Source organism: Lampetra fluviatilis, chromosome 39 (genome assembly GCF_964198595.1).
Source record: "Lampetra fluviatilis chromosome 39, kcLamFluv1.1, whole genome shotgun sequence".
Classification (NCBI taxonomy): domain Eukaryota; kingdom Metazoa; phylum Chordata; class Hyperoartia; order Petromyzontiformes; family Petromyzontidae; genus Lampetra; species Lampetra fluviatilis.
Window position 1 is genome coordinate 3,467,991 of NC_136313.1, and position 27,350 is coordinate 3,495,340.

Genomic DNA, 27,350 nt, shown 5'->3' on the forward strand with positions numbered 1-27,350 from the left:
GAGGGGTGTAAATTATTTTTTCGATAGTGTATTTAAATAAAGGTTCTGCAGGTAAGTAGTTTTCAGTTTTAAAGACAGTACCAAAATATAATAATAGGGTTTTCCCCTTTTTTCTGACAACAAAACTGAAACCTTCTTACGAGGATTCATGTCTGCATTAACCACAATACTTGCAGTCAAAATGCAAACAAAAAAACACACTGATAATATATGCATTGTCCTTGAAACTGATTGGTCCACATCAGAGACAGCTTTCTAATGATGTTAGATGCTTACCCCGAGCCCTCATTACTTTGATAGTGCATGTTTTTGAGCTGTACGCCTTTTGGCGTCATTTGGTCCAGCACCAATTGAGACGAGGCTCAAAAGAAAGCTGTCTCTGGTGTGGACCAATCAGTTTCAAGGACAATGCACATATTATCAGTGTGTTTTTTGTTTGCATTTTGACTGCAAGTATTGTGGTTAATGCAGACATGAATCCTTGTAGAAAGGTTTCAGTTTTGTTGCCAGAAAAAAGGGGAAAACCCCTCTCATTATATCCGGAAGATACTTTTGAATGCCCAGAGGCTCCAATGAGCATCTGTGCATTAAAAATTCAAACCGAAGAATCCTGAAGATTTAGTGCCTTCGATCTGGCTCTGAACGTCAGTGGCGTCACGGTGGCTAGGAGATGTTAACTACCTCGCCTGGTATGCAGGAGATCGTGGCTTTGATCTCGACCCTGACGCCTGCTGTACATTTGGAGTTTGCGTGTCTCTCATCATCACCGTGGCGTGGAGATGTTAATCACCTCGCCTGTTCGATCCCGACTCTGCCGCCTGCTGAATATTTGGAATTTGCGTGTCTCTCCTCAACGTGGCTTGGAGATGTTAACTACCTCGCCTGGTATACAGGAGGTCGTGGGTTCAATCCCAACCCTCACGCTTGCTGTACATTTGGAGTTTGCGGTGTCTCTCTCACCCCGTGGACGCGTGGATTTTTCTCCGGGGTTTCCCTCCACGTGATAGGCCACTTCATTGAGGCTATCAATTGTGACGAGGTCGCTTCTGGAATATATATATACCTCAGTGGGCCTTATCTGGGAAAATAAAAACAATTGTTTAGTTTCAATGCCGATGTGTTATTACACTTGTTTACCCAGCAAAGGGGTGGTGGCCTGGTATGCAGGAGGTCGTGGGTTTGACCCCGACCCTTGACGCCTGCTGTATATTTGAAGTTTGCGTGTCTCTCTCCCCGTGGTCGCGTGGATATTTATGAGGGTCCTCAAACGCCGCCACGGTGACTAGGAGATGTTCACTACCTCGCCTGGTATACAGGAGGTCGTGAGTTCGATCCCGACCCTGACGCCTGTTGAGTAATGTGCAGGTAGCTTTTAAGCATCGGAATGTTTTGGCCAACACCAGTTATATTGTTTTATTGAACTATGGGAATCCAAAATAGGCCTCATTTTGGCTCTATGAGCTTGGGGCATTGATTCCGTAATTCCAAGTCTAATGAATTATATACGTGCCTTTGTTTAACCTCTGAGCTTTGGGCTTTAACACTGAAGCATGTGACTCCCAATGTTGCCTTAGATCGGCTCTGGCCTTCTACATTGCAGCTTAAGCATTTAAAAAGTTATTACTATCTGTGGTCTTAAATTGGATTAATTTCTGTATTATTGTATACAGGACTTTCTCTCCGAGTGAGTCAATACTGCGCGTGTTACGAGTTTGAAGTTATATTTTTTCTCACCGCAACACCAGCATATAATGAGAGATAATGTTACGAATTTAAACGTATCTATCTATCTATCCATACGGAGTGTAGAATTGAAACACCGAGGTCAAAAGGTCAACTTGATGCCATCTCATCTCGACGAGCCTGTGTTTGAGCCGCAACCATGCGTCCGATCACCCAGGTTGTCACAAACGCGCTTGGGTAGGCGAATTTGAATCTCTGCGCCATGCTGGTGGCGTCCTGCACCGTAGGGCACACGCACACACACACACACATGTAGGGTCCACGCCACCGCGGGGAGCATCGGTCAACAGAGAAACCCACCCGTGTTTAGATGACTCGGCAAACATTGTGGACGACAACAGAGGCCAAGGCAAACACGCCGTCTGTTTGGCCACGATAAATGTCCACTCGACGCCCCCCATCCACCCCTTCAGAGAAGGGGGCCCGGCTAGTCCTATAAAATGGACCGGCAATTTGGACGAAAAGGACATTTCCCGCTTTTCGTCTTTCCGCCTGCACCAGTGGATATCGGTTGCTTCTGAGAGTGGCGCGCGCACACACACAAGCACACCTCTGATTAGCGCGGTTGGCTACGTACGGTGCGAAATAAGTTCATCACACAAACGGGGGTGTCAGTCTCTCTCTCTCTCTGACTGACCATGACGAACTTCTCGGGCACGTGGAAGCTTAAAACAAGCGAGAATTTTGAAGAGTACTTGCACATCCTGGGTAAGACGACCTTCCAAACTCGACACTCAAAACTACGATCCATATTGGGCGCAAGTCAGGCTAGGACGCAGTTGAGTGAAGTGGCGGTGCAGCTTGTGGAGCAGCGCTTGGATGGACTGCATTCGAAGAAGAGTAGGATGGTCATGGTGTGGCTCGGCGTCTTGACCCCAAAGAGGCACATTTTTTTGACAATTTTTATTTACTGAATTGGGAATAATTATCATGGCCCAGTACGCTTCTCAAACACGAGTTTTGTGGCCAGCAAAACCTTCCTGGTTTGTCTTTAATGTATAGCTATGTGTATATATATGGGTCTTGATGGTTTCTTTATGGGAAACTGTGTGTCCCTTCTTGGTCTCCGTGTATCTCTTTGAGTCTGTATGTATCTCGATGGGTTTACTATGTGGTCCATAGTTTGGCTTGCATGGCCACAATCTCAACACAGTGGCTTGTGTCTTTCATTTTTTGCAACTTGCTGACCCACCCCTACTGGACAGCTGTGAATAAAAGAGCTTCACCGCTCATCAGATTCCACCGTCTAAATAAGAATTCAGATTCTAAACAGGCATGATACAAATAATATAAGATTGTAACCCGAGAAATCACCTCAACAGCCAACACGGAGGGTGGAAGAGGTATTTGTGTATTTGTGTGTCTGTTGTTTGTGGGGAGCGGCAGTGCAGCGATTAGCGCGCTGTGCTACGAATCCGACGACCCGAGTTCGATTCTCGCTTACGGCTGACACCAGTGACGATTATCTGTACCGGTCCTGGGTCTACCCCTAGGTCGACTCAGCTTCAAAATGAGTACCTAGTGCGGTCTATTAACATCGCCACCAGGGCAACAAGGGCGGCTAGGCATGCCATTTCGGCTTGCATCGGTGCTACTGGCTAACAGCACTTGCCCCAAACAGTCTGTTAAGGCTAAATGGGGGGGGGGGGATCTTTGTCTTTGTTTCAGGGGTCAGCCCCGTCACCAAGAAGATCTCCACCTGCTCGAGACCCACAGTCCACATCAGCCAGGACGGAGACAACTTCCACATCCGTGCAGCCTCGTTCCGCACCGCGGAGAGCACCTTCACCGTCGGCCAGGAGTTTGAGGAGGATGGGCCATGGCAGGGCCTGCGGCTCCGGGTGAGGAAAGTGGGTGGCGAGGAGCAGAGGTCGCAACCGGGTACCCGATACCCGTACCCTACCCGATACCCGGCTACCCGTACCCAGCCGGGTACGGGTAGCCGTTTGCGCGACCCTGGTGCGGCCGGGTACGGGTAGGCCGTGAGTCACTGGTGAGTAACCGTTTGTCACTCATTTCGGGTAGGGTACGGGTACGGGTAGGGAACGGGTACCCGTACCCGGCCGGGTACGGGTACGGGTACCCATTTGCGACCCTGGTGCGGCCGGGTACGGGTAAGGAATCAAAACCCGTTTGCGACCTCTGGCGAGGAGGCATGGGTAACCTCATTTGCATATAATTAGCGTGATCTGTTTTCAAGTTTATTTTGTTTAACCGAGTGATACCTCGTAGACGCCAGGGTGGTCGTGTGATTTTCAAGGGTCACCTCGGTCACCACAAGGGCAAAAAGCCATCACGAAATCGGAACGAAAAGGACCGAACAGACATCGTAGCAAAAACAAATCAAACAATATTACAGAATATGAGCCATTACCCCCCTATTACATTTGATGATCGAGAGTTGACAATATATAACGAACAAACAGGAGGTACATCCATTCCTCAACGTAAGATAACAAATATGCTTGTTCATTATCTTATGGGCCTTTGATATTGTTCTTTTGCAACAATTCTTAGTTAAGTAGGCAAACTCTGGACCAATTTTCTCCGGTTACTCTAATTTCTCCACACTTAGGCCATTTTCCTCCTAGATGGCAAACACATGCCAAAGGAATTGACAACATGTCCCCCATGCAGAACCTTATTAATAAATAATAAGCATTTACAGCCCATTGTCAGTCCACTGGTGGATCAACATCTCCCCACTCTGTGTCGATCATGGGGGGCTGTTTAACTCTACCTCACTGTACTGGGTGATGAAGTCGGTGTCTCAGGACAAGTTCAGATATCGCTCGCTACTGATATTAGCTGTGGCCAGGAATCAAACTCACGTTGCGGGGTTCATACTCCACTAACACTTCACTCACTCATTATTATTATTGATCACCGCCTGTGATGGGTGATGATGATCATCATCAGGGACTTCCGATTCGGCAATGCAGCAGCTCATTCCATCACCCCGTCTCTGCGCTGGATGTCCTCTTGGGCTTGTACCCTCCCTTAGCCGCCTTTCCATCGTTATTCTCTCCCTTCTGGCGACATGTCCTGCTCAAGCCCACTTACTTTATTATTATTGTTCTTCTGTATTCATTACTCTATCTCAGTCCCGTCAACGCTGCATGTTTTCCCTGCGTGTTGACGTACAAATGCACCGCCGTCAGAGCCTGGTGAAATGGGCCGAGCCGGGGAAGTTATCGTGCGTCCAGAAGCCGGTTTCTGGTGAAGGTCAACCCATCTTCTGGACCAGAGAGATCGTCAACGGAGACCTCGTGCTTGTAAGTGCCGCTGCACCGTGAAATCTGCTGGATGAGGGCCACCCCACGCGACGCAGGTCACGGGGGTTGTTTGACCATACCTCTCCATGCTGATCAGCGTGGTGTGGTGAAGCATAGACACTGTAGCATAGTATGGTACAACTGATTTACTGCACTGCCCTCAGCAGCCAATAGGAACATGTCTTGATGCGTGTTCGTCACTCATTCAAGCACTATCCAGCCTTGACACCGGTTTGATTCTCAGAATTGATGAGGTGGGGCATGTTCGGGTTGATTTTGGTCACAGGCAAGTGAAATATACGGCAAAATCAACACAGTAATAGCAACACAAACACTTTTCGATGGTGGAAAACATCATTAAGGGGAAATGGCACGTCGACCTAAAACATTTTTCTGGATGTTTCAGTGGTTCAGCGTTATCTCACTGCCAGCGACTCCTCTATCAATCTATTCAGCATGCATGCAGTGACCCATCCATTATCTATGCCCGTGATACATGCACCAACCCGAATTGATTCGAGTTGGTGCATGTATTTTCAATTCCGATACCTTGTATGTAATAGGTTAACATGACCCCTGCCAAGGCCGGTTGCTCCACAATGAAAACGACTGTTGATTTGAAACACGATGGTCGACGCGGGGAGGGCATGCCGCTACACGCTTTTACGAATGAACAGCGCCTCCGCAATCCCCGCCTCCTGCCCTGTGCCGCAGAATCTGACCTTCAAGAACGTGTCGTGCTCTCGTGTGTTCGTGAGGACGCAAGAGACGGCGCTGTGACGACGCCTTCGAGGGAGAAACGAACCACGCTGACGCCATCGGCTCATACTGCAAATCTTCGCAACAATAGGAGTGTTTTTATTTGATTGGTGTTTCAAGATCGCGCATTTTCGAGGATAGCACGGGGGTAGATGCCTAATCGCAGCACTGAGCCAGCTTTGTTGACATCCTCGGTTCGAATGCAGTACCTCTTTTTCCAGCGTGTGGAACCGTCACGGTACGGGTGGTTTTCCACGGGGCTATTTGCCGAGCCAAGCCAGAGCCAAATCGCGTTGCACTGGCCTCACGAGACATCTGAATCCAACTCGGGGCCAAGCAGGGCCAGGAGGAGAGGTAATCGCTGTTGTCGTTCTGAGTGTGTGACGTCAGCGGGCAAGGCTCGGCTTCTGCAGTGGGAGAACAAACCCAGCGCCTCTCGGCACGACCCTGGCGAGGCTCAGCTGTAGGATGGAAAAGACGTAGCGGGGTCGGCCCACCCGCAATCAAAATCTGGCTTGTCAAGTGCAGTGAGCTGATGTAACTGCAACAACAACAACAACATATTCCAGTGTTAAATTTGGTTTGCCGCTTAGTTTGACATATTCCAGCTGCGGGAATTCAATGTTTTTGGTCCGATCGACATGTGAAGAGCAATTCTAAGTGTGGATGGATACAAATAAGTAATATTTTAAAAAACTTTTTTTAAACACGCTTTTATGAAATGTACTGAAATGCAGGAAGTGGCCCCGAAGCTTGCCATAACGTAAGGGACCGTGGCCAATTACAGCCGTCAGTTGACTGTGGACAATTAGACCCAAGCCAAAACATAACATATAAAAAATAATGTTTAAAAATATAGATTTTGTATTTTTTCAGTATGACATAAGTATACCAAGTTTGCAGTCGATACCAAATTGGGAAGTGGGTTAAAATTGAGTTACAAGATTTGAGGATACAACAACGACAACAGAGAGAGTGAGTTAAAAAAGAAAGCGTGTAAAAAAAAAGACCCCCATTGAAGGTACTTGAGAAGTAGCTGCCATTCTCTCACACTAGGTAGCAGAGGTGGGACAAAGTCATTGTTATGCAAGTCCAAGTCGAGTCGCAAGTCATCAAATTCATGACTCGAGTCTGACTCGAGTCCAAGTCACATGACTCGAGTCCACATCTCATAGGTGGGACAAAGTCATTGTTATGCAAGTCCAAGTCGAGTCGCAAGTCATCAAATTCATGACTCGAGTCTGACTCGAGTCCAAGTCACATGACTCGAGTCCACACCTCTGCTAGGTGGTGCACTGCTTGCTGTGAGAGTTTCAAATGTAAATATATTCCTCTCACGACATGACACTGGCTGTGCAATAGGAATATAATTTCCAATGAGAATTAAAAGAAAATGTTGGCACCCAAACTCCTTCCAAGGCTTAACTTTGTTCCTTAATCAATTCCGCGGTGATCGTGAAAATCGTGCAAATATGCACTCGGTCGACGCGCGCAAAACAATAGTTTTCGAACGAGTTGTTATTTATTGCTTCAAAACGCATTCGTGTCATTCAATACCGCAGAAGATAGGGGAACAACATAAGGGATTTAAAACACGAGCTAGGAAAAAATAACGCGCCACGCATGGATTGTGCGACGCTTTCCATTCCGCGTTTGTCTCCTCTGGTGGTTTTTGTTTGGCAATCTTTCAAATCAATTTGGCCGGCTTTCACAACAATAAGTCCCCAATCGCAACACAGTGTCGCACTACCGTTTGGTTCGTATGATTGGATCATGTTTACGAGAGATTATAGTGCCCCCCTTCGCCCCAGGATGGGCAGAGCAAGGGCATGAACGCCTTCAGCCCGAGTTGGAAAGCATACACAATAAAAAGTGTTTCATTATAAAACAAGCTTTGGGAAGGTGGTAACTCATCTCCCGTTAACAGCTTTGTGCCAGTGTCAGAGAATCCACATTCCTATGGCAAGGGTGAGTAATTCCAAAAGTAAAAATTAAAAAAAACTTGAATTCCCAGAGAGTGGTACTCATGATGTTTGCCCTGGCTGATTGAAGGTCAAGAATTCACTTCCAGCCGACAAATGTGAACTCATGACCTTTTGATTCCACGAAATCGGCTCTGGCCACTGCACGAACCGCTGACGAATGTGGACTCCATTGGCCATTCCACAATGATAATATGCTGTACTGTAGTATTGCCATTAGTATTATTATTATATTACTGCATTCAGAGTGACAAATGAAGAAACAATCAATACCCTTTGGTTCTTTCAGTAAAGTCACGTAGGTATAAAATAAAAGTAATTAAATCACGACGATTTTTTTTTGCTGTGTTTTTCCCACCTGATGATGATTGCTTGTGTTGCAATCGAAACGTCGTGATTAAATGTATTTTATTTTCTACCTACGTGACTTTACCGAAAGAACCAAAGAGTATGGATCCCTGCAGTCACGAAAACTTCAAATCTAGAAACAATAAATATTATAAAAGACATAAAAGGTTATATCGGCAACATAATTCCGAAGCAAATAAAATTTTGTAAATAATTATTAAATAAGTCATGGTTATGCTAATAATATAACACTATAATGTGCAAGCTTCGTTATTCCATCGCTCGATGAAGGCCTCGTCATTAGGTTGTTTGACCGTACTGGTCAGGTGAAGTGGGGTGCTGGGGTCCAGCTCAGATATCGCTCAATCACCGCTGTGAGCCACGGTTGGGAATCCAACTCGAGTTACCGGGTACGTAGCGCAGTGTGCTAACCACCGCGTGCCAACATGCCACAACAACAACGGCAGCCGGAGTTAGGGAAAGGATCAACTTTTGCAATATCTCTGAATCCGAGACAAGTTATATAAAATGGCATGCCCTTATCAGATACGATGTCAAAAGAGTTCATTTAAATCAGAAACGAGTGAGGCCGATTTTCCCCCTGATTTTTCATTGTAAGAGTAAGCAGTTTCAGTTGTGTAAGAGTCGAAGTCGTGTTCATTGCATTAAAAACTTGGTCGGGAGGCAAACTCTGGTCACCGGTTGCATAGCGCAGAGTGCAAGCTCACTGCACCACCGCTCCCCGCAAGATAACGATGGATACATCGCAAAAAAAAAAATTCGGTATTAAATATTTAGATTGAACATATTTTGCGCTCATGGTTTCTCATTTAGTGAAACATTGACCTGACAAAAACACAACGAAGCGTGCTTTCTGGGGTAGAATATCACCGTGTACCAATCCCGTGGCTGTATTTGTATTTGTGGCAACGCATGAAACGGCTAGATGACCCCATCGCATTGCGAGCTGGTCACCGTGTTCTTGTGCCCGTTGTGAGCGGAAAACATTCGTCAAGTAAATATTCGACCTCCGTTGGTTACAGACCATTTGGGAAATTGCCGTTCGCGAGCCACCTAATTCGGCCCGGTACACCACATGGGCTGATGAAGATATGAAACGGAAGGTCATTTTGCAAATGTTTTACCCAATATGCCCTACGACAGTAGCCGGTGAAGTTTTGTACAATATTGTGTTTTTTTTAAGCTGATGGCCTACGGTGTACAGAGTGCACTTGCCAGTAACGTTTGACAAACCAGTAGTTTTTATTTTATATCAAGCCTGGCTCTATCTTGATTTGAAGCTTTCGTGACTGCAGAAATCCATACTCTTTGGTTCTTTCGGAAAAGTCACGTGGGTATAAAAATAAAACAATCACGACGTTTCGATCGCAATACAAGCGGTCGTCCTTACTGCTGGATTAATTTTTTTTCCATCTGAGGACGACCGTTTGTGTTGCGATCGAAACGTCGTGATTTATTAGATTTTTTAAACCTACGTGACTTTACCGAAAGAACCAAAGAGTAAGCCTGGCTCTCTTGCTGAGATCAATAAGGTCGAAACCAAGTCCAGAGATAAATTGCGGAAACAAATATTTTGCTGAATAAGCAACAGGCTTGAAGATAAAAAAAAACATACGTTTTATTTTTCATTGCATAAACAAAACGGAGGTTTGATTACTCATTTCAGTACAACTCTTTCCCATATCTATCCTGTTCTTCACCTGAGGACGGCTGCTTGTGTTGTGGCCGAAACGTCGTGAGAATTTTATGTTTATTTTTATTATTTTATTATTTCCCTTCTACGTGACTTTACCGAAAGATCCAAGAATATGAATCCCTGCAGTCGCGAAAGCTTTAAATAAAATAACGTGTTTTACACATCCCATCTGCGCCGCGGCATTCTGGGAGCGCATAATTTTAGCAGCATTGGTTTAACACAAAGCCAACTGTGTGCCGATTTCAACATTTATCATCTCATCAGCAGAGTCAGGGCTTACTTGAGCCAATGCTGGTGAGCTGCCAGCTGTTTTCAGACAGTTTACTTTTGTTGAACCAATTTTGATGAAATGTCGCCTTCCCTGAAGGCCGTGTGGCTGACGGGATATAAATTTTATTTTTTAAGTGGAGGGACAGACATGGGGAGGAGGTGAATCGCCTGCTTATTTATTGTCACCGATATCCCCCACAACGACACCGACCGTGTTACATTTCAGTGACGCGCTCATTTCGTTTCGTCGTCTTATCTAACATGACCTGGAACACCGAGTCAAATGACCTAGAAAGGAACACGGGCAAAGCGGTGTGTTTCGCAAGAACTCCACACGGGGGGTTAAACATTACCTTCTGTACGAAACGTTGCTTCAACGGGTGTCCTTCATTAGCCACACGGGATCCCGCAAAACAAGTCACCGTTGCACGGAGACGTGTTTTGGTGTGAGCTATAGTTGTTGGAAGGTGGCCAGGTGCCTGGCAGGAGTTAGAGCACCCGAGCTGAGAGTCCTGTGAGTACGGTATCATAACGAAATGGACAACAAGAGGAAAATTAAAAGTGCTTTGTTGTTGTTGTTGTTGATGGAAGCGGAAAGAGAGAGGAAGACCTAACAGAGAATGACTTGACCGACATCATAATAAGAGATTGGTGTCAAATGAATGTGCACCACTTGAGCATATTGGCACAAGACAGAGGAAAGTTCAAACAAATGACGAGTGTTTAACACGTAGGCTTTCGCGACCAATATCATCCACAATAGTTTATTTTGTGTTAGATCGCGTAAATATATAAATGTGTCGTTACAATGTAAATGTTGTGGCTTGGCTCTCCAACACACCGGTGTAGTGCTGTACTAGTATACTACACTATACACTACACTATACACTACTACACTATACACTACTACACTATACACTACACTACACTATACACTACACTACTATACACTACACTATACACTACTAGTGCTGTACTCGTGACGAATTGGCCACGTTCTGTTTACGTGACAACCCTTACTAGTTGGCTGTGTCGGGTGGTGGCGGGTTTTAACGACACATTTATATATTTACGCGATCTAACCCCCCAAAAAACATCTATTATGGACAAATGACGAAATGTGCAGTGCACACCTACGGGCGTGAGGCACATGGGTCCTGATGATTATAACGAGTTCATCCTGATCTGAGTCCGGTTACCAATAACTGCATGAAAAAACCCCATTCGATAAAAATGTTTTACTTAATTTGGAAAAAATAAAACTCTTAGGAATTACGAATATTATTGAAACCACTGAATGATGAACATTTTTCTGCGGCAGGGCGTGTGGAAAAGCGCAGTCCACCTCCACTGTGGCAAAGAAAGGGATCTCGAAAGTAGATCTGTGATGTCTTTCTCAAGCACACAAGGCGATGCCGTGTGTCCGCGTGAGAGTTGGCGTGTAAACGATTGCATGATATTGCTTCCACTAGCACAATGGGAATACAATTCGTCAACGACAACATTATACAACAATTGATAATTGGTTGTTTTACCCTTCTATCTGGCAACAAAGCTGACACCTTTTTTTTTTACAAGGAGTCATGTTTACATAGACCACAATACCTGCAGTCATAATGCAAAAAAAACACAACTCTGATCATGTATGCACCGTCCTTGAAGTTGATTGGTCCACACCCGAGACAGCTTTCCTTAGAGCCTAGTCTCACATGGTGTTGGACCAGATGACGCCAAAAGGCGCATACATTATCAGAGTTGTGTTTTTTGTTTGCATTATGACTGCAGGTATTGTGGTCTATGCAAACATGACTCCTTGTAAAAAAAAAAGTGTCAGTTTTGTTGCCAGATAGAAGGGTAAAAAAACCAATTATCATATTTTTACTGGCAAATGAGGTTCCAATGGCATACAACAAATTTTTTTTTTAAAGTTTTGCTGGCTGGTTGGCTGTCTGTCTGCCTGCCTGGCTAGCCACGCGTCGCCCAGCGCCAGTTCTGACCAGTTGTAGACCATTCGCCATCCACCCCGCAGAGGGCAGGGGGGGGGGGGTGTACTCGTACACGAGTACTGATTCAAGCGTGTGCGCCGTTGAACAATCCAAGTGGATGAGTAGCAAGCGCAGTGACGGACGCGACCATGTGCTTTCCCAAGAAGGACTGCGATGCGAGGGTTGGTGGCGGTGAGCGTGCGTGTGAGATTGGATATACGGACGAGGCGGAGGGAGGACATTGGGTGGGTCACACAGCCCTAGAATGTGGGATGGGGGGGCAGGGCAACAGGGGTTGATATCTGCGCCGGTCAGGACTCGCCAAAGCCATCGGCAACTGTGACCGGACAAAATGAGTTCAAATGGCCAGGACGCACCTGACGGGTAATGCATTGCAACGTGTGTACGTAATTCTCGACGCGATGCGTGTGATAACATGTGTTGCTTGTATGAGAAGCTGTGTTGGCACCGGTGATCTACGACTGCTGTGTAATTGATGATCAAGCGCACTGCCTTGCGCTGTCTTGTGTCTGTTCTTGAGGCTATCTAAATGTTTGTGACACCGCATCCAGGTTCGCTGCTGTGAGAGGCGTCTACTTAACAGCGCGCGTGCAGGTGTCATCACGTGTGTGCCAAGCATGTTCCGCTTGACAGCCTGGACACCCGTGCGAGTGAGACGTTCCATCTGGAGAAAATATCCAGGGGAATTGAAAAAAATAAACGAAATAGTTAAAGTAGCACAAAAACAAAGCCCGAGGCAAGGGTAAAGGTGACCTTAAGATTTTGATGACGACTTTTAAACTGCTCCACACAATTCGTACATAGAATCTACCTGCCAGGGATATATTCCCAGACCGTTAATTACGCTCTGGCAACAGCTGATTTATGCCAAGAACAGCAGGAACACATCAATACATCCTGAAGGGGCATTTGATGTTTTGCCACCAAAGTTGCTACAACAGCTTACATGTTGAATGCGACCGATATTCATAAATCACAGCCCAAACTCAAGGCATTTATTTTCAGGCAGTGTACAAATATAGCTCAAGTTAAGGGGACGATAATATTCGGGAGAGTGGTGGTGTCAAGCCCAGCGTCGCCCTTCAGTGTACCGTCGTTTATTTGATCGTTTTAATCGAGGCATAGACGCGGCAAAAAACGTCATATTCAGTTGAGATGATGTTGCTTTAACATACCTGGCAACCCATTCGGGTTACCTGTATTCTTGTCCAGGGTAATTGAGCATTTCAGGTCCATATGGCATGAAGCCGTTTCATTACGGGCAAAACATATTTTTGTTGTCTAATTGTTTGTGTTTCTCCCTTATGATGGGAGACTTTGTAGGATGAACGTTGATATTTATAAGGTCACGAGGTTACCAATAATGTCTGCATTGGTCTGTAATAAGTTAGGAACTGATCAGGGGTTGACAGGTATGATTTAACGTCATATAAAGCCGAAAAAAATATCAGTGAACTTTTAAAAATGAAATATTTTCGGCAATGGGCTAATGTATACGCGCGATATTGCCTTTTAAAATCCTTTATATTAAGTTCGCTTGCTTGCTTGCGTGCTTGCTTGCTTGTGTGCTTGCTTGCTTGCTTACGACCGTGCAAATCTTTCGGTCGTTTTTTAACCCACTTCCCGTGATCCAATCGAGCTGACATTTTCCACACAGACTCGTTGTGCGTGACAATTAATGTTCGTGAAAAAAAATTCCCAAAATGTTACACTGTTTAGGGAAAACAAATTAAATATTTAATTACAAATTGCTTACTACTGGCAGACAATCATCTGACCCATAGGTGGCAGCCATCTCAAGCCAGAGGACGAGAAGACTCTAGCCGCCACGCATATAAAGGATTTATAGTAAAAAACTTTGTTTTTACGGGTTTACTTGTTCATGTGTTTTTATAAATTATCTACAATTGGTTGTTGTGTGTGTTGAACTTGTTTAGCACCGTACGTAGCCCACCGTGCTAATCGGAGGTTGCTGTGTACACTGCCCATGCTGTACAGGTATTTGTTTTTAATGTCGTGTATTCGGTCCGCAGTCCGCTGCCTTCCCGATAATTCATCTCTCAAATTCCACTTTGCTGTGCGTGTACGTATGTTGAATGTCTTTCGCGCCGTTGCTAGCAGTGCATAGAAAATATGCTGACACATAGAGTAATAGCAGTGAACACTTTACAGCACATAATTGTGTTAGAAATCATGCACGGTATCATTTTTGTTCGAAAACATTTAATCAAACAACAATGACAATATTACGTGCCTGGTCTTGTCAGATGTTGGAATCGATGCAACTGAGCCTGGCTCATATTTGAATGACCACCAGGTTTTGTAGGCATAGAGTGGCGAAGGAGCTAAGCAGTACAGGTGACCGGATCTTTCAATCCATTGCGTGGAGCTTTGAGCGTTAGGCTCTCTCAAATGCGTGGTGGCTTTCCTCCGGGTTCTCCGATTTCCTCCCGCAAGAAGCCAAAAGACTTAAAAATAAATTCTAGATTTGAAGCTTTCGTGACTGCAAGGAATCATATTCTTAGGTTTTTTTCGGTTGTGACGGTCCCACCTGATGACGGAGACTTGTGTTGCCTCCGAAACGTCGTGATTTTTGTTTTTATTTTATTTCATTTTCATTAATTTTGATGTTTTACCTACGTGACTTTACCGAAAAAACCTAAGAATATACTTAAAAATATAATTGGCCAAACATCCCACAATGCACATCCCTCCGGGGAAAAAAAGAAGTCTTGAGACTCAGTGAGGCTTTATCCTTGGTAAATAAAGGGCATTATTGTTACTATTATAAGACAACTGGCAGCGCTGTAAGTGGGTCACTGCGAGTGGAGCCAATGAGGTTTGGGGTTACAGGTATTAATAGAGTCGAGGCATGGGTAGAGAAAGGGGGAAGGAGAAACAGGGATGTGTCAGGGGAGAGCCTCGTTAGGTTCGACGTAAAACCGCACTTCTGCGGCCGTCTGGAATGCTCTTCGGAAACAACTGGATCTATGCACTTATAAATCTAGATTGAAAACTCATTTCCGAAGAACTGCTTTTTGTGGTTTGTTTTTTGTCCTTCCCCGCACTTCCTATTCGCACGGTTGGCTACGTACGATGCGAAAGAAGTTCAACATGCTATACATATAAAACGCGTCTGCATAGTACGACGGGCGCATTTGCAAACGGAATTGCACAACGCACTTTGGCACGGTGTACTGTGGATCAATATCCAAACAAAACCCATTCCAGAGACTGCAAGGTCAAAAACTTGGTGCATTAAATCGACTATATCTAGGCCTATGACCCAGTTACACTGCGTCTGGCTACATCGCCCCCAATGCTCGAACGACTACGTCTGTGCATTCTTGCAAGTGAGTCTATTCTTGGTCTCTTGAGATGCCACCCTGGTTAAACAAAATAAACAAAACGTAAAACCCTACGACCAAATTACCTTAAAATGTACATGTAATCTCATCATGATGTCAGTTTAACACGTAGGCTTTCGCGACCAATATTATTAATAATCAACGTTTTTGGGTTTAGATCGCGTTATTTATAAATGTGTCGTAACGGGAGACAGAGCAGAGCCTCACCATTCTGGCGAATTGCCCGATGATGCTGGATTCAATTACCAGCGAAACGTCGAACTACTCAAAAATTGTAAATGTTGTGGTTTCACGCTTCAACACACCGGTGGGCTAAAGCAGTGAACTATTTGTCTTTTGTCAACGTGACACTTTTTTACTGATTGGCCGTGTCGGGTAGTGGAGGGTTACGACAGATTTATAAATAACGCGATCTAACACTCAAAAACGTTGATTATCATCATGATGTCTTAGAAGCCAAGCAGTTTGGGCCTGGATAGCGCTTGGATGGGCGACCACAATTCCACGCCAGACTCTCGTTTGCTCCTGCGGGCTGTGTTACGTGGAGACAGACAAGGGGGCAATGCAGAAACGTCTATTGCTGTACTGTACTTCTATGCTTCAACCCGCAATAAACGGCACGGTAAAGTACGGTCAAGTTTACTCCGTGACCCGCAAGGCGTCGTAAGGCAGTAGATTGACAAATGGGCTGAACGGGTCCATACGTACGTTTGTGCCTGGGAACATGTATGCAGCAATTGCAGCATGCAGCATGTTTCCCTGCGGGATTGCATAGAGGCTCTTGCGTGCAAATGCAGAACCACGTAGACGTCTGGGCTTGCATTATATCATGAGTGCCCAGCACAGGCTCATAATAATGATATTTATCAACTGTGGACAAATACTCTTTGGTTCTTTCGGTAAAGTCACGTAGAAAGAAATTCAATAAAATAATAATAGAATACGAAGTTTCGATTACAACACAAGCAACCATCATCAGGTACAAATGAATGGCTTGCTCGATCTGACGAGACCGGGCACATTTAGGGGTGATTAGGCCGCACGCCGTCTTGGATTCAAGACTGGGGCCTACGGGGCCGAGGGTTGATGCCAGTGTCACAGCTTTTTTTTCGTGGATAAACAAATTTAAATTTACAATTGGAATTCGCTATCAGTCAGCGTTTAGACATTTAATGAAAATTGCCATTTTAAACATTTACATGCGACCAGTTTCAAACTGGAAAATGTGTGCCACGGTGGCGAAATATTAACTACCTGGCCTGGTATGAAGGAGGTTGTGTGTTCTCCCCGTGGTCGTGTGGATTTGTCTCCCAATCCACCGGTTTTCCCTCCACATTTAGAATCAACATGACGCGTTTAGAGTATTTGGCTGCTATACATTTCCACACGATGAGCCACTTTGTTGAGCTATCATTTGTGGCCAGGTCGCTTCTGAGCTATGTCGCTTCAATGGGGTCCTTGCCTGGTAAATTTTATTTTTTTAATGTTTAGTTTAGAAATACGACCAAGTCCTCGGACCAAGGGCAACCCGAGATTTGAGAAGATGTCCTCGAGCCTTCCCAGGAGGGAGAGAGGGTGGAGTGGTCCCAGGGCGCGAGGTTTGGTCATTTAGGCATTGGCAACGTGGCCCTTCCCGACCCTGCGACTTCCCCGTGCGAAAAGCGTGCAGGAGGCCACCCCGCCGCCGCCGCCGTTCGCCGGCGAAAACGGCCTCGCCAAGCCCGACCTCTCGGCTCACGATGCCTCCGCGTTGCTGCACCGAGTCTACGGCCTGCGGGTCAGTCGCCACGCCGGCGTCACGCCGCTGGAGAGCTACGAAGACCAGAACTTTTGCGTTTTGCCCGACGGGGCCGATGGCGGCGGCGGCGATGGTGGTGGCTACGTCCTGAAGGTGTTCAGCTTGGACGAGAGAAAGAGTCACGAGTTTGTGCTCCTGCAGTCCGAGGTGATCGCGTTCCTCCTCAAGCGAGGATTTCCAGTGCCGGAGCAGGTGCCCACGCTGAGAGGGGAGGTTGTGTCCATGGAGATCGTGGGTGAGAGCCGCGCTCCGCTGATGGCAGGAGCGAACGTATAACGGGCACACGCGCGCCGGAGATGTGGCAGCCGTGGAGCTGCCCAAGTGGCCGAGGGCGCTGATATTGCCACGGTGGATTGAGCCGCCACCGTTTGAGAGACGCTGGGTTTGAAACCAGGCCTCAGCCGCTGGTGATTAGAACGAGTTTTACAAGTGTTGTGACGAGTTGATATTCTCATCCTGGTCAGCAATGACCGCATAAATACGATTTAAACAAAAAATCTTCTTATATCTCTCGGAATGAAAGATATTTCTTTCAATTGACGTGTGATGAACATTGCAGGAAATATGAAAGGTGTGTCCCTATTGTTGAATGAAGAGGCCCACTGAGTGAGGTCATGAGAGAGTTATGTGATGCCATCTTCTGGGGTCATTCTCGGAAACAAGGTGGTACACCGCTAGCTGAGAGGGTTCAAAATGGACATTTATTTGTCTACTAGCGGGAAGTACCCGGCGTTGCCCGGGAGAAAAAGACACACACACACATCGACTTACACACACACAGACATCGACCCACACACACAAACACATCGACTTACACAGACCCACATCGACTTACACACACACATAGACTCACACACACATACATACATAGACTCACACAGACACATCGACTTACACACACACATCGACTCACACACATACATAGACTCACACACATACATAGACTCACACACACATCGACTTACACACACAGACACATCGACTTACACACACACATCGACTCACACACATACATAGACTCACACACACATTGACTTACACACACATCTCGACTCACACACACATATCGACGCACACACGCACATCGATGCCCACACATCGACTCACACAGACACATCGACTTACACACACACACACATCGACGCACACACGCACATCGACTTACACACACATCGACTTACACACACAGACACATTGACTTACACACACACATCGACTCACACACATACATACATACATAGACTCACACACACACATTGACTTACACACACATATCGACTCACACACACACATGGACTTAGACACACATTATTATTTTAATATTTCCTAACTGAATTTTTTCATTTTAGGTTTCTGTCTACGTGAGTTTAGCGAAAGAAGCAAGAAAATAGTGCGTAACAGTGCCGTGGTGAGACCTAGTCCCGTGCAGAGCCCCCGGCCTCGCCTAGATTGCTCAGCCAGCCGAGGTGGCAACTTAGCAGGCTGGGGCTGGGCTGCTACCCCCCCCAACCCACAATCCCCCCGCCCGCTCTGCCGTAGTATCTATGGCCTATAGTAGTAGCATCTACCGACTCTATAGTAGTAACTGCACAAATTGGGGTGGGGGGGGAGGACATGACACTGTGAAGAATTGACCTCAGCGTTTTGTGTATTTTTATTGCATTTTAAACGCGAATGAGAATTCCCCCCCCCCCTCCACCGATCGCGCATGTGCGTTGCTAGGGGCATGCGCAAATGTGTGCTTTGGCGCGCGCCGAGCGGCGTAAGTAAATAAATAAATATAATTAAATAGCACTCAATTGTTAATTTAACTTCTTTAAAGTTGACGGATGGTAAAATGGAAGAGCGCTGGCTCACCACGGGGCTTATGGCGTGATACCTGGCTACTTTTTGTAGACGTCAACCCCACGGTTTGCGAGCCAAATCCTTCGCAAGTTTCGTCCACACACAGACAGACACCCAGACAGACAGACGGACAGACAGACAAAAATGTACATTTATAGGTAAGAAATTATTGGAATATACAATCATTTCTGGTACACTACCAGCTTTCGGCGTGCCGAACAAAAAAATATTCGTCTAATCATGATACTAACGGATAATTGGAAAATTCTTAGGAATAACAATGACGACAGCAATGTGATAACTGCAATCTGTAGAGCATCATGGCACACCACATGGAGTATACCGCTTGCTATGGCTGCGGCTATTGGTCACAGTGACACCTCCTCCAGTTTACCAGTGACTTAAAAAATGTCTGGCGAGAATGTCAGCCCTTAAGCCCTGCCACAATCCTGTGTATAATTAGCTTCAACCGCTCTAGATGTATTTTGTCGATGTTGTTTTTAACGTGTTGTATTAACCCAGTGTCATTGGCCCAGACGGCGGCTGGGCTGCATTTGCCAGAAAACATGTCGGGGAATGAATGAAAATAAAGTGGGGAAACGAGAACACGAGATTGGGCAAAGGTTACGGCCATTGTGTTTAAAGCAACCTAATGTGATCACTGCTAGGAAGGTATGATCATTGCCACGACATGAGAAAAATTGCCCGCGCATTACTCAATGGAGTGCATCTAACAATCATCGCCCCACTGTTGCGAAAGATTGGCAAGACCCTCTTGAAAAAGGGCCATGAGATTCACGAAAAAAAGATCACATCGTAGAGTGATCGCTTTCGGGTTCATTTGTGTTACAAGGCCATAGCCTGCTCAATATGATTTCCACTTTAGGGACGTAGTGTTATCAGAAGGTGTGTTCAGGTGTGTTCAGGTGTTGATAGTTGACGATTTGTGCTCGGGCACCTCTGATAATTCTATATCAGGCAAATGTTTTTTGGTTAAACTGAGATGCCATCACAGTGTATGTACAGCCCTTCTCTTATCCATCCACTGCTGGATGAGGGCCACCATACTTCACGATGGATGGTGAAGGTGGGGAGCATAGAAGCACAGTACAACATTATTTTGCTGCACTGCAGCAGCAGCTGTGGTTATCATGATATTTTGACGATGGCCGTTTGCTTGCACATGGGGGGAGCCTTCATCCAGCAGTGGATAGTTCATGACTGATGATTATAATGTATTATTGTGCTTGTTTTTCGAGGAAATATTCTTTTCAGGCAGGGCCCTGCCAAGTTTTTTTTGCAGCAGCGGGCGATGATAGCGATGTATATTCCAATCGAGTAACTCGCGGGTAATTTTTCAAATTTTGACCATATTTCCTGTGGCACGCAATGGCCCCCTATTGGCAAATGACGTCACGAGATCTTTAACGTCCAAGGTGAAGCGAATGGCGTCAGGTATTTTCGGTTGATACACCCGCAGCATTAACCGGGACGGTCGCCAGATTCACGAACCAACCTCTGTGACAGCAGGCGGCCCAAACGTGCTACCTGCCGCTGGTGTCACAATGACTATGATGACACATGTATGTGTGTATGTTGAACTTCTTTCGCACCGTACGTAGCCAACCGTGCAAATCGGAGGTGCGGGGGAAAGACAACAAACTAAACACAAACATCAGTTTGATAGAAATTAGTTTTCAATCTCGATTGAAAAGTGCACAGCTCCAGTGGCTTCCTAATATCGGAATGAAGAGCGCTCCAGACGGCCGCAGAAGCGCATCTGAAAGCGCGCGATGCAGAGACCGTCTTTGTTCGATGACCAGCCAAACGCCGCTGCTTCGAGGATGACCGGAGTTCGCGTGGCGGTTTATGCTCCTTGACGAGGTCAGCGACGTGTCGTGGTTCATTTGACGATGCTGGTGATGAACGCGACCTCTGAGTAAAGAGCAGCGCTGTCGGGATGTCGGCGGTTGGCTTCGCGTGCAGTCCACGGGGCGGTGGGGCGCACGCACGCGGTGTGGCTGCTCACCCTGCTGGAGGGACAGCTCCTCTCCGCCATCCCGAGGGACGCGGCCCTCTGCTTCCAAGTGGGACGGCTCGCCGCAGGCCTCGACCAGGCGCTGATGGAGGTTCGTCTTCTGTCTGAGCAAAAGGAGATTCGACCCCCCTCTCCACCCCACCCCCACTGCAATTGCTCACTCGTGCCACTGCTGGCAGAAGGGGCCTCCACTAGAGGGAGCACTAGAGAGCCCCTCTAGTGGAGGGGCGCCACGGTGGTTGAGATGTTGACTACCTCACCGGATATACAGGAGGTCGTTGGTTCGATCACCACCCTGACGCCTATATATTTGGAGTTTGCGGTGTCTCTCTCCCTGTGGTTGTGTGGATTTTTCTCCGGGTCCTCCCTCGACATGCATTTATAGGATTGGGCTGCTATACATTTCCACGTAATGATAAGTCACTTCGTTGGGCTATCATTTGTGGCCAGGTCGCTTCTGAAAGAGAGCTATTTAGCTCAGTGGGGCCTTACCTGGTAAAATAAATAATAATAAATGGATAGTTTAAAAAAAAACCCACAAAAACACTCACAACAATCATTTCAATTTGTATCCTGGACTAGTCTCAACGCAAAAGACATGTCAAGACGCTTTACAAAAAATGAACAATAAATTACCTTGGGGGGGAAAGGGGGGGTGTAGAGGATGGGGGTCAGGGCTGGAAAATCCCGGGAGAGAGGAGAGAGCCCATTTATTAAGTTGTAAACTATATAGACGATTAGTGGAATTATAGTGATTTTGAAGCTTTCGTGACTGCAGGAATCCATACTCTTTGGTTCTTTCGGTAAAGTCACGTAGGTAGAAAAATAAAATAAAACAAAAAATAATATATCACGACGTTTCGATCTAAACACAAGCGGTCATCCTCAAGCAGAAAAAATAATCCAGCAGTGGAACTCGCTCCCCTCCCCATTTTAAAATGACTTTCAGGAGCACTCTGGTGATGTCATTGCAGCGACGTATTATCATCAAGCGCGTGAGCGATAAGAGCAGCATGCTACGAGAGGCGTTTCGCCGCAAACATCAGTTCGTAATCGTCGTCGCCTGCACGCGTCTCTCCGTGTCAGTTCCGCAGCCCGCTGATGTCGTGCCTGGAGCGTCGCGGAGGAGCGGGCGGTGTCTGCGGGGGGGAGTGGGACCTGTGCGCTCTGCCCAGCCTGGAGGCGCGCGCGTCGCTGCTGCCCGGCGAGCGGGCGAGGAGCATCGTGCGAGAGGTCATCGCTGAGTTCCGCCAAAGTTTCCTGGCTCGGAGACGCGAGTTCCGCACCGGTGGGTTCCACGTGGGGTGGCAGGTTCGGCGGACACGCTCCGGTGTGTTCCATGGGGGTGGCAGGTTCGGCGGACACGCTCCGGTGGGTTCCACGTGGGTGGCAGGTTCGGTGGACACGCACCGGTGGGTTCCACGTGGGGGTGGCAGGTTCGGCGGACACGCTCCGGTGGGTTCCATGGGGGTGGCAGGTTCGGTGGACACGCTCCGGTGGGTTTCAATGTGGGGTGGCAGGTTCGGCAGACATGCTCCGGTGGGTTTCACGGGGGTGGCAGGTTCGGTGGACACGCTCCGGTGGGTTTCACGGGGGTGGCAGGTTCGGCGGACACGCTCCGGTGGGTTCCACGTGGGTGGCAGGTTCGGAGGACACGCACCGGTGGGTTCCACGTGGGTGGCAGGTTCGGTGGACACGCTCTGGTGGGTTCCACGTGGGTGGCAGGTTCGGTGCACACGCTCTGGTGGGTTCCACGTGGGTGGCAGGTTCGGTGGACACGCTCCGGTGGGTTCCATGGGGGTGGCAGGTTCGGTGGACACGCTCTGGTGGGTTCCACGTGGGTGGCAGGTTCGGTGGACACGCTCTGGTGGGTTCCACGTGGGTGGCAGGTTCGGTGGACACGCTCCGGTGGGTTCCACGTGGGTGGCAGGTTCGGAGGACACGCACCGGTGGGTTCCACGTGGGTGGCAGGTTCGGTGGACACGCTCTGGTGGGTTCCACGTGGGTGGCAGGTTCGGTGGACACGCACCGGTGGGTTCCACGTGGGTGGCAGGTTCGGCGGACACGCTCCGGTGGGTTCCACGTGGGTGGCAGGTTCGGTGGACACGCTCTGGTGGGTTCCACGTGGGTGGCAGGTTCGGTGGACACGCTCTGGTGGGTTCCACGTGGGTGGCAGGTTCGGTGGACACGCTCCGGTGGGTTCCATGGGGGTGGCAGGTTCGGTGGACACGCTCCGATGGGTTCCACGTGGGTGGCAGGTTCGGTGGACACGCTCTGGTGGGTTCCACGTGGGTGGCAGGTTCGGTGGACACGCTCCGGTGGGTTCCATGTGGGTGGCAGGTTCGGCGGACATGCTCCAGTGGGTTCCATGGGGGTGGCAAGTTCGGTGGACACGCTCCGGTGGGTTCCATGGGGGTGGCAGGTTCGGCGGACACGCTCCGATGGGTTCCATGGGGGTGGCAGGTTCGGCGGACACGCTCCGGTGGGTTCCATGGGGGTGGCAGGTTCGGCGGACACGCTCCGGTGGGTTCCATGGGGGTGGCAGATTTGGTGGACACGCTCTGGTGTATAGAGTGGAATGGTTAATAAATAAGTGTGCCTCCGACTACGTCGTCCAAGTTTCTTTGAACCTACTACATATGTAGGGATGGATAAAGGCCAGGGGCTTTAGGGACTGCAGCTTGGGGACCTTGCAATTTGATGGGTGAAACTAAACCAAAACTATTTACGAAAACTAAACTTTTTTTTTTTTACCAAGTAAGGCCCACAGAGAGCTATATAGCTCCTTATCAGAAGCGACCTGGCCACAAATCATAGCTCAACGAAGTGGCTTATCATGTAGATATTTAAAGCAGCCAAATGCCCTAAACACGTGTTGAGTCTAAATGTGGAGGGAAAAAAACCGGAGGACCCGGAGAAAAATCCACGCGACCACGGGGTAGAACATGCAAACTCCAAATATACAGGCATATATTTGGGTAGAAAATACCAGGCGGGGTAGTTAACATCTCGCCACCGTGGGACCCTCGCCACCGCGCAAACGATGAGGTGGTGGAGACGCACATTGGTGGACAGATCCCAAAATGTGGGACGAAGAGTTCTGCAGATTAACATGCTGGGCTAGAGACCGAGACGCAGCGCAAATTTGCGACGGAGCGACGGAACCAATGAGGATGTGTCGAGCGTTGGTCTCAGCCAGGAGGATGCTGCGAGCAGGGAAAAGTGGAGAATGAGGAGCAGAGCCGCCGACCCCGTATTAACGGCACAGGGCAAAGAAAAAGAATCGTTGAATTGCAATACTGCAGCACGATTTTGAAGGAAACTAGATCAGAAATAACCACAGGTAGCTAACAATTGAGTATTCGGCATCACCGGGCATATCGGTGGTGGCAAAAACAGGCGCGGGAAGGAAGCGAATGGTCTAAAAAATTAACCCGTAAAAACAAAGTTTTTCACTATAAATCCTTTATATGCGTGTTCAATGGGCCACAACCCAGCCCACATTGGTCTTTGAAACGAGCGGCTAGAGTCCTCTCGTCCTCTGGCTTGAGATGGCTGCCACCTATGGGTCAGATGATTGCCTGCCACCATTAAGCAATTGGTAATTAAATGTAATTTATTTTTCCCTAAAAAGTGTAAAATTTAGGAAATTTTTTTTCACGAAAATGCATTGTCACGCACAACGAGTCTGTGTGCAAAATGTCAGCTCGATTGGATCACGGGAAGTGGGTTAAAAACGACCGATAGATTTGCACGGTCGTAAGCGCGCAAGCAAGCAAGCAAGTGAACTTAATATATAGGATTTAAAAAAGAGGGCCTCCCCACCCCAACTCCACAAACTATCATGGCACCGGGCCACCGTGGTGCAGCCAGGCGGACTTGTGATGAGAAACTCGCACTGTGGAGCGGCATGACCTGGCCTCGACCCCTAACGTGCACCGCGTCGAACCCGACGGCAGGCCTCATCCACGGAGACTTCAACGACAACAACATCCTCGCCGTGCCGGCCGGGTCACCGCGGCCCGGTGCAGCATCCCCGTGGCGCGTCAGCGGCCTGCTGGACTTTGGCGACATGACCCTCGGCTACCTGGTGTTCGAGCTCGCCATCGCCATCGCCTACGCGATGATCGACGCGCCAGATCCCGTCGACGTCGGCGGCCACGTGATGGCGGGCTACGAGAGCATGCTGCCCCTGTCCGACGAGGAGAGGGCGGTCGTCTTCCTGGTGGTGCTCGCAAGGTGGGTGCTGGTTCAGGTGCTGGTGCTGTTGGAGGTGGTGGAGGAGGCTCGTGAAGGACGCTGCTACTGTGTCAGTTGGAGGCAGTCGCCCTCCAACAACAACGGAGGGCAGAGGAGTGACGCTCACAACATCGAGCGGAGCGCCGGGTGGATAAAATACAACAAGTTGGCACAGTAAGGGGGCACAGCTGGTGCATCTGCCAGTCATCTCAGTCAACCCATGGCACCTAGGTCTGTCCCGTGACCTGTCAGCGGGCCTTCGACACTTCACGTGACCTCAAAGTGCACCTGGCCTGGCACAGGCACCGTGGTGACGTCACCGTCACATAGTGGTGAATGGCGATGGGTATTGGTGAGCTGGATTATGTGTGACGAGCTCACAGATCCTTGCAAGATCTGGACACATTCCCATCAGCCAGCTCATCTGGCAAGCGAGGCTGCCACATCACTACTCTGTGTCCCAGTTGAGCCTCCGAAAATGTTGGTAGCTTTAATTAGTCTGCCCGAACTGACTAATATCTTATTTAACAATTATTTATGTTCGTGAAATATTTTCCATGTATTATTTTACACGGTTGCTTTTGTTACCATTTAAATGCTGCTCCATCGCTGGACTGCTGTGAACTATTCACCAAACGTTCGATGAATTGTCGCAATTCTAGGCCGCAATTCCATTACAAACCGATCGTTTTTGTATTTTGTTTTAATTGACTTCGTACTCAAATGAGCATTGGGGCGGCGCTCAGTCACCCGTTTACAGCCTTGAGCCAATGGTGGAAACTCCGCTTGGCCAGGGTCCTCTTGATAAAAAGTGACACCACTCAAATTTCTATCGGCATCATTGCTGTACCTCATTTTTATTTATTTTTCCTTTGCCACTTTGGTGTCGAGCAAGGGCCACCGTTGCAAAGCGAGACTCCATCCCGGTCTTTCGAGTTCTAACCCTGGTTTAGGAAGCCACTGGAGCTTTATGCACTTTTAAATCTAGATTGAAAACTCACTTTCTTTAGAACCGCTTTTTGGTGTTTAGTTTGTTGTCCTTCCCCCCGCGCCGCCGATTAGCGCGGTTGGCTACGTACGGCGCGAAAGAAGTTCAGCATACAAATCAAACCCAAAACCACCACTACTAAGTGCGTGTAACATTCACTTTTTTACATTTTTTCGCGAAATGTTAAAACTTCCGTGTCTGTGGCGCAGGCTGAGCCAGTCGGCACTCAACGCGTGGCACAACGTGGCGCTGCACCCGCAGAACGAGCGCTACCTCATGGTGTCAGCCCCCAAAGCTCTGGTGCTGCTCTGCCACCTCTGGGACCTGGGGCCACGGGTGGTGCAGGAGAATTGGGCGCGCACGGCTCAACGGTTGCGCAAGCGCTCCGTCGCCAATTCGTCGACGGAATCGGAATCTTGACGGCTGTAGGAGGGATCCGATGAGCTATGGAGAGCTCTATTTTGAAATCCTTTATATTAAGTTCACTTGCTTGCGCGATTACGACCGTGCAAATCTTTCGGTCGTTTTTTAACCCACTTCCCGTGATCCAATCGAGCTGACATTTTGCACACAGACTCGTTGTGCGTGACAATTTATTTTCGTGAAAAAATGTTTCCATAACTTTACACTTGTTAGGAAAATATATATATATTTAATTACCAATTGCTTAATGGTGGCATGCAATCATCTGACCCATAGGTGGCAGCCATCTCAAGCCAGAGGACGAGAGGACTCTAGCCGCCACGCATATAAAGGATTTATAGTGAAAAACTTTGTTTTTACGGGTTAATTTTTTGTTTTGTTCTTGACAGATGTCCAGCACGGGGTAGGTCAGCGATTAAAGCCACGCGGACCTGACGAAAGCAGAACGCTGCCACACACGCAGCGGTTGGCCTCGTGTGGCACACCGGGCCTGATTGAGGCCTAAGCAAAATTAAGCTACAGCTGAGGCCCTCACATAATGAAGGGGGGGG

General features: G+C 47.9%; 3 protein-coding genes across 3 annotated transcripts in view; 2 read left to right on the forward strand and 1 right to left on the reverse strand.

Moving 5' to 3' along the window:
- Window positions 1-27,350, reverse strand: part of APTX (aprataxin) — a 179,627-nt gene that overhangs the window by 14,332 nt on the left and 137,945 nt on the right. The window lies entirely within an intron of this gene.
- LOC144946026 (cellular retinoic acid-binding protein 2-like) lies at window positions 2,214-7,045 on the forward strand. The gene is made up of 4 exons (XM_078874764.1): window positions 2,214-2,451; window positions 3,412-3,584; window positions 4,905-5,018; window positions 5,733-7,045. Exons 1-4 carry the CDS (start codon window positions 2,382-2,384, stop codon window positions 5,796-5,798), a joined length of 423 nt encoding a protein of 140 aa, XP_078730890.1. The 5' UTR covers window positions 2,214-2,381; the 3' UTR covers window positions 5,799-7,045.
- LOC144945901 (hydroxylysine kinase-like) lies at window positions 12,229-26,804 on the forward strand. Its single transcript, XM_078874533.1, has 6 exons — window positions 12,229-12,261; window positions 17,081-17,501; window positions 21,098-21,240; window positions 22,236-22,437; window positions 25,109-25,388; window positions 26,586-26,804. The coding sequence occupies exons 1-6, from the start codon at window positions 12,229-12,231 to the stop codon at window positions 26,794-26,796; spliced, it is 1,290 nt and encodes a 429-aa protein (XP_078730659.1). The 3' UTR covers window positions 26,797-26,804.